Source organism: Saccopteryx bilineata, chromosome 5 (genome assembly GCF_036850765.1).
Source record: "Saccopteryx bilineata isolate mSacBil1 chromosome 5, mSacBil1_pri_phased_curated, whole genome shotgun sequence".
In the NCBI taxonomy this organism is placed as follows: domain Eukaryota; kingdom Metazoa; phylum Chordata; class Mammalia; order Chiroptera; family Emballonuridae; genus Saccopteryx; species Saccopteryx bilineata.
In genome coordinates this window covers 65,304,749-65,313,083 of record NC_089494.1, presented here as the reverse complement: position 1 = coordinate 65,313,083, position 8,335 = coordinate 65,304,749, and the positions used below count along the sequence as shown (strand labels likewise).

General features: G+C 42.3%; 1 protein-coding gene across 1 annotated transcript in view; it reads left to right on the top strand.

Moving 5' to 3' along the window:
* The first annotated feature begins 799 nt into the window (after positions 1 to 799).
* The window catches only part of GORASP2 (golgi reassembly stacking protein 2), a 33,217-nt gene continuing 25,681 nt past the window's right edge, over positions 800 to 8,335 (top strand). Inside the window, exon 1 of the mRNA XM_066280215.1 lies at positions 800 to 1,009. Coding sequence (XP_066136312.1) covers positions 947 to 1,009 — 63 coding nt within the window. The 5' untranslated portion in view covers positions 800 to 946. The remainder of the gene's footprint in view (positions 1,010 to 8,335) is intronic.

Genomic DNA, 8,335 nt, shown 5'->3' with positions numbered 1-8,335 from the left:
TCTCACTCTCTCTAAAAAAAAAAAAATTTTTTTTAATTTTTTAAAGGAGCCTTTCTGGCCCTGGCCAGTTGGCTCAGTGGTGGAGCGTCAGCCCAATGTGTAGATGTCCCAGGTTTGATTCCAGGTAAGGGCACACAGGAGAAGTGGCCATCTGCATCTCCACCTCTCTCCCTCTCATTTATCTCTCTCTCTTTCTCTCTCTCTCTCTCTCTTCCCTCTTGCAGCCTTGTCTTCCGCCTCAGGCCTAAAAAGAGCTTAGTTGCTGAGCAACAGAGCTACACCCCAGATGGGCAGAGTATGCCCCCCTAGTGGGCTTGCCAGGTGGATCCCGGTTGGGGTGTAGACAGGAGTCTGTCTCTCTGCCTCCCCTCCTCTCACTGAATAAAAAAATAAAAAGGAACATTTCCCTTTGAAGGGCTGAGGTGATCAAACGTAGTTTCTAGTCCACAGAGAGCCATTGTAACCCTCTTTATAACCCCGAAGTAGACGCAGAATAGCGAGAACGCATAGCGTGCTAGCATCTGTCCTTGCTCTTTCCCCAGTAGCCTTTTTAACCTGCCTCTGGCCACCAGGGGAGCTGCAACCAAACAGCCATTCTTCTGGAGATAAATTTTGTCCTACCCAGGGTCCCGTAGCAAGGTGCTGAGGCAGGATTGTAATCTGTTCTCTCGCGAGCAAGAGTAGGCCCCTCCCTATTCTCCCCCTCGGACCTCCGCCCCCGCGCACGCTCAGACGCTTCTCGTGACGGGCGGCAGGTGGCGCTGTCTGCGGCGTCGCAGGGGCCCTGGCTGCGGCGAAGACCATCTCCCGGCGGGCAGTGCGGCCCGGCTCTCCGGTGGCAGCGAGTGCCACGTCCCAAGTGCTAAGCGGAGGAGCAGAGCAGGCGGTTGGCGGGGGGCGGGGAACAGCGCGGAGCCCGATCCGGCCACACTGATAGCCCGCCGCCATGGGCTCTTCGCAGAGCGTCGAGATTCCAGGCGGCGGCACGGAAGGCTACCACGTCCTGCGGGTAAGAGCTCCGACGGCGTCCCAGGAGCGGCGGGCTAGAGGAGGGGCCTGGCCTCGGGGAGGCGGAGGTCCCGTGCGGCCCCTTCCCGAAGCAGCTTGGCCGGACCCGGCGAAGGAGCGGCGACCGCGGGCGCTGCTTTGGCCGTGGCCGGCTCGGGGACGCACTCGCATCCCGCCTCCCGGCTCCCCGGAGCGCCGCGGGCCCGGGGTCCCCCGCCCTGGGAGGACGGGCTGGAGCTGCAGACCGCTCCCGGCGACTTCGGCAGAGGGCACGCTTGGCTCCCTTCCCTCCTCACGGCCTTCTCTGGTCCCTCCCCCTTCATTCTTAGATTCCAAAGTTAGGAAGGGATTGGGGGCAAAGTCTGCAGAGAAGTGATGGTGAAGGTGTCTATTGAGTTTTCCCGAAAAAAGGAAGCCTGGAATTCGCCAGCGAGAGGCGAGGGCTGCGACGGCAGGTGTTCATTTACCCCGGCGCCGCCTGAATTCCGGAAAGGCCAGTTAGGCAAACAGAACGAAATGGCCCAGAAGAGGGTTTGACAGACTTAAATTTCCTTGAGTTTGACAGTAGTTTTTCCTTTCTTGTGTTGCTCCTGACCTTTTCAATCCTCCTCTTCCACATTTCCTGGCCGGGGGAAACTTCCGTTCTGTTCTGCGACTGCTCAGGGTGTGGTGGAGGTTAAGGTTGAGAGCCACATTGGTGGAAAAGGTAAGGGAGAGGAACGTTTAAAAAATGTAATGAAAGTAAGTGAAGGAAAGTAACCTCAGCCACCAGGGTGCAGAGAAGCAGTGTCTCAAAAGGCTAACGCTAAGATAGCTAAACCCCTACTTACGGACAGCCCAGGATGAATAAAGCAGGTGGTCCTTCCCTCGTGGAACTAGTCTTTAAAAGTAGCATTCATTGTTGTGTGCGGTGACACCTGCGTGTGTGGTAACATAATTGACTGTCAACAGAGTGGCCCCAGTCTGTAGCACCATTTCAGGATGCAGTAAAGCGCCACTGGATATTAGCTCCTCACTGGCCAGAGCATTTTCACTGAAGTGAGAAAGTGCATTTCCTGATGCTGCAGTCAGTTATTGGCCTATGTCCCATGTTTTTGGTGAGACACACTCTAAAAGTACTCAAATATCTGTGCCAGAAGGCTGTGATCAGTCACTGTTTTGATTATCACGTCTGGTTTCTCTCCACTGTACTAAATCCTTCTTGAAGCCACACTCTTGGTTGGAAAGGGTTTTCTCAGCGAATAAAGGGAATCTATAAATAAACCTCACTACCTTCCTATAAGCCAACCTCCAAGTATGGCTGGGATGAGGGAAATGGAAGAAGTGTCAGATGATATGAAGTGCAAGTTAAGTAGCAGTACTTTTCTCTCTAATATCTGCTTTGATTTTGAGTTCTCTGGTCTCCGCTATTTTATCCAGTATTACCAGCTGATTCTCACAGTGACTAATTACAGTCCCCAAGGACTCATGAGATTTTTATCTATTTATTTATTTATTTACTTCTTTTTCTAAGTGAGAGGAGGGGTGATAGCAGGGGTCCCCAGACTTTTTACACAGAGGGCCAGTTCACTGTCCCTCAGACCATTGGAGGGCTGCCACATACAGTACTCCACTACATTGACCACCAATGAAAGAAGTGCCCCTTCCGGAAGTGCAGACAGTGCGGATAAATGACCTCAGGGTGCTGCATGCGGGCTGTAGTTTGGAGATGCCTGGGTGATAGAGAGACAGACTCCTGCATGCTCCTGCATGCGCCCTGACTGTGATCCACCTGGCAACCCTTGTCTGGAGCTGATGGAGCTATTTTTAGCACCTGAGGTGGAGACTCCACCAAGCCATCCTGAGTGCCTGGGCCCATGGGCTGGAACCAATTGAGCCATGGCTGTGGGAGGGGAAGGAAAAGGGGAGGGGAAAGGGTGGAGCAGATAGTTGCTTCTCCTGTGTGCCCTGACTGGGAATCAAACCAGGGACATCCACACACTGGCAGATGCTCTACAACTAAGTGAACCAGCCAGGGCCATGATATTTTTATGATACATACAATCAGTAGAACAGTGTTAATAATGTTCAAAAGTCTGCTAGAAAGCTGTACATGTCAGAAAGACTCCAATTCAGTGGCTTCTGTTAATGACTTCATCTCGTATAAAACAAATTGAAATGTGTTTTTACATAGGTACACCTCAGTAAATCAGTGCTCATACATTGTATAGTTCAGATGTGTTATTAATCTGTAAGCACTAGGAACAACCTTTTGTTTTCCATCTGCATCTGGTGCATAAATGTTGCAAAAAAGAAAATAATTCTATTGAGTTTTATTAGAGGGAGCTTTAAAATAGTAATGATCATCTAGTTTAGGAGAGTCTTTCAAATTTATCTACATATCAGGGCACCCACTGTGCCCCTGATTCGGTAATTGGTTTTCTTATTTTTGTTTTCAGAGGAGAAAGTACTATGTTAAATCCCAACATAGAAAAATATTTTCCTTTTCACCACTATGTACAGCAGTATATTTCACCACTGGATCACTGAGCTTGTAAACCAGAGTAAATATGGCAGAATGACCTTGGAATAAAATTACCCATGTTTAACAAGTTCTAGAATGATTAAATAAGAAGTTTTTACTAATAAATACTTGTATGTATTTATTATTAAATACAAGTAATTAAAACTTGTATGACTAGGTTTTGAAATACTAATTATAATGACATTCTTATTCACTGATATTTTATTATTGTTATTTCAAAATCCCTACAATTCAGATTGAACTTTCCACTTTTTCCATTTCCCCATATTTCTTGTTAAATTCTGCTTTTAAAAAAATCTTTAGGTCTGACCAGGCAGTGGCGCAGTGGTTAGAGCATTGTCTGGGACTTTGAGGACCCAAGTCTAAACTGCTAGGTCACCAGCTTGAGCATGGGCTCATCTGTCTTGAGCAGGGCTCACCAGGCTTGAGCATGGGATCATAGACATGACCCCATGGTTGCTGGCTTGAACCCGAAGGTCGCTGGCTTGAGCAAGGGGTCACTGGCTCAGCTGTAGCCCCCAGTCAAGGCACATATGAGAAAGCAATCAATGAACAACTAGGGTGCTGCAAGTATGAGTTGATGCTTCTTGTCTCTCTCCTTCCTTGTCTATCTCTCTCTCTCTCTCAAAAAAAATAAATAAATAAATAAATAAATATATATATATATATATAATCTTTAGAAACAACCTTGAAATGTTTCCAGATTTTCTGCTATAAGCAGTGTACTCTCCTCTTTATGTTTTATGTATTCATGCATATGTTCATGTTGTGATCCTTTTTTATAGTACTTGGCTCCCCATGCTGGAAATAACCACCATAAATAATTTCTTAGATATCCTTTCAAAAATGTTAGATACACCCTTCTTGTTTTTACTTTCCTCCCCCCCCCCATTGTCTTTTTTAACTGATAGAATCATGATACAGACTGTTACACACCTTGGTTTTCTCATCTGATATCCTATCTTGGCAGTCTTTCCATAAAGCACATAGATCTGTCTTATGTTTCATTTAGCTCCATAGTAGTCTTTGTACCATAGTTTGGTTAAGCAGCACGTTCTGGTATTGGACATTTAATTTTCAAATTCTTTTGCTGTTACAAGTACATATCTACAACCTTAAATCCTACCTTTTGATTTCACTTTAAATTGTTAAATTTTAATATTGTCTAATTATATAAATGTTGGCCTTCATTTTAGTAAATTACTACATTGGTTTTTGATTACTGGCATGTGTTTATTAATTATTATTTGTATTAGTTCCAAAAGTATAACAAAGAACCTAAATTACCATCTAAAGGTAAGTACTGTTGAAGTATTTTTCGTAGGCTTTTTTTCCTGAGCCAGACAGACATTGCCCCTTAGCCATGTTTCACGAAAATTTTGAATGATAAGATATATTCAAGTACAGTACTGTCAAAAGTTATCATAAGATGTTGACTTTACAACCTAAAAAACCAACAGCTGAAAAATTGTTAAATAAATCAGGGCCTATGCACAGATTTGAATAATATGCATTCAGTGAAAATTGTGTTCCAAGAGACTCTGTGGGGATAAGTACTATATATCTCTCCATGTATGTCTATGTACATTTGAACAGCCAGAAAAATAAAATGGAAAGGTAATAAGTCAGGATATTAAAAGGACTATTCATGGGTGGTTACATTTATATTCCTTTTAAATTTTAGTATATTTTCTAAAATTTTTACAATAATCATGAAATATTGTATGTTTATAAAAACAGTTATAAATATTTGTTTTTAAAAAGTAGACTATCAGGGCCCTGGCTGGTTGGTTCAGTGGTAGAGTGTTGGCCTAGCATGCATATGTCCTGGGTTCAGTTCCCAGTCAGGGCACACAGGAGAAGTAAGTGACCATCTGCTTCTCAGCCTCTCTCTTCCTCTCTTTCTCTCTTTCTCTCTTCCTCTCTTCCCCCTATTTCCCTTCCCCCTCTCTATTTCTCTTCTTTCTTCCCTTCTTCCCCTCCCTCATCCATGGCTGTTGGTTCAAGTGCATTGGCCCAGGCACTGAACATGGCTCCATGGAGCCTCAACTTTAAGTGCTAAAAAATAGCTCAGTTGGGAGCATGGCCCCAGATGGGCAGAGCTTTGACCCCAGACAAGGGATTACCAGGTGGATCCCAGTCTGGGCGCATGTGGGAGGCTGTTTTTCTATCCACTTGGAAAAGAAGAAAAAAAGTAGACTCCCAATAGAAGATTTTAAAATTTGTTCAGAAGCCTTCATTTAAAAATAAGATAGCGTGGCCTATGGATAGAGTGCTGACCTGGAATGCTGAGGTCAGTGGTACAAAAACCCTGAGCTTGCCAGTCAAGGCACATACTAGAAGCAATCAATAAAAAACTAAAGTGAAGCAACTATGAGTTGATACTTCTCCCTTCTCCCCCTTCTTTCTATAAAATCAATAAATAAAATCATTTTAAAAATAACATTATATTTCAGATTCCCTTATGCAGTGGGTCTAATTCCGTGTTCACCATGAGTACCATTTTTATTCCTGCGCTCTAATCCTACCAGACAAGAAAAATGTTAGCCAGGGCTTCTCAGTTTTGTTAGAAGTTATGGTGAGTTACTGCAGTTGAAGTACAAGTGTTGATTACAGAATTTTTGTCTTGATTTTCCATTAATTATCAACTGAACCAAACAGGACCGTTTTCAAAATAACATTTTTGGAGTATCTATAGATGCCCATTTTAAGGTCTGTGTCTACATTAAAATATTCAAATTCATTTCATTCTACACATAATACTTTTTGAGATTAGGTATCTCTGAGGACGTTTAGGAACCAGTATTCACACCAACATAGGGACATGGAAAAATGTCCCTATGTTCTAATGTCCTCCAAGAGAGATTTCAAGGTGATGGATGTTTTGAAGGAAAGGACGTTGAGATGAGGCTGTCTTCAGTGTAATAACATGTCTTTATCCTGAGCCATTTGCTAGAGACGGGGCAATATTAGGTACTTTCCGTAGGGGAGAAAGTGACAGTAATTAGAATTATTTCTATGGAAAATAGAATATCTAGACCATATCTATCTACTATTATATGAGTCTGCTCTTTTTTTAATATATATATAATATTTATAATGTAGTTGTATATTGAATCTGTTCTTTTTAAATGATGCCTCAATAATTTACATGAAATGCTATAGCATTTCAACTTAGTATTTATTTTGAGAAAGTGAATTCCCAATATGATAGTCATAATTTTTTTCTACTAACAGTTTCTCAAACTTTTTAGAACTCATGCCCATGTTTGAAAAATAAAAATTTCACTACTACCCCCTTCTCACTCATTCTGAAATCAGTGGGTATAATAAAGAAAACAAGTTATTTTGATTTTTTATTAGATTTTCAAAATACAAAGTTATAATTGAAATAGCTTTATAAATACCACATAAAAATTCTGACCTGCTCCCAAAATTAATCTCTTCTAAAAAATGCTACAAAATTTAACTAATAAACATTCTTTGAAATTGCTTTTAAATGTAGGAATCAGAATATTTCAGTTTATTTATTTTTTAATTTTATTGGGGTGACTGGTTAACATAATTACACAGAGGGCAGGTGCCCAACACATCTCTACACCATTTTGTGTGTTCATAGACCCCCCCAACTCAGGTCTTCATCGTCACCTTTTATCACCCCTAGAATATTTCACTATATTTATGCCATGAAATACAATGTTTGTGAACCTTAGGACACACTTTTAGAAATTGTAAATACCATAGAAAATAAACAATTGCCTTGAACATATTGATTATATAACTTTCCTATTTTTATGATGAAGTGTGTTTTAATGTATAGACTCGTTTCAAGATCCTCATTTGGCAAGATTTGTTGTTGGTAGCTGATGGTTTCTGTCTCTGGTCAGTAAGAGGTAGAGTGCTCCGCACTGGCTCTGCCTTCTTGGTCAGACGTGACTCGGTTTTTTAATAATGACCCTGAAATTTTCATAAGACTTAAACTTCAAATAACTGCTAACAGTACATTTATTTTGCTGGCTTTAATATTCTCCTGAAAGAATAATATTATTTTGATTGATTTGCTATTATTAGTTAATCTAAACTAGAAAATACTTATCTATGAAGTTTTGACATAGACTTTGGAATCTGTGGATTGCCTTGGGATTTGTGATGATCAAGTAAGATGATTTTTTTTTTCAAGCAACATATGCAAAACCAAAGTTGTTAGTTGGGGAGACTACAGAGCCCTCTTGGCATTGTGAATAATCTACTGCAGCATGAAGAGAATGAGGATGAGGGTGTTTTGTTTTGTTTTTTAAGCACCAATGAGAGCTCATTTAAGCACATTATAAGCAATAATCTTTTTTTTTTTCTTTAGCGAGGGAGAGAGGAACAGAGACAGGAAAGGAGAGAGATAGAAAGCATCAACTCGTTGTGGCACTTAGTTGTTCATTGATTGCTTTCTAGAATATATGTGCCTTGACAGGAGTGGGGGGGCAGCTGAGCCAGTGACCCCTTGCTCAAGCCAGCAACCTTTGGGTTCAAGCCAGCAACCATGGGGTCATGTGTATGATCCCATGCTCAAGTTGGTGATTCTGTGCTCAAGCCAGTGATGTTGGGGTTTCAAACGTGGGTCCTCAGTGTCCCAGGTCAACGCTCTACACACTGCGCCACCACCTGGTCAGGCAAGAACTTTGTCATTTTTTGGACATGTCATTGAGAGACTGATCAGAGTAGGCCACAGGAGACCAGCCTCCAGCCTTGGAATCACTGGATTCTAGTGTCGGCTCCATCACCTCATCGGGTTTCTTTGGGTGAACCTTT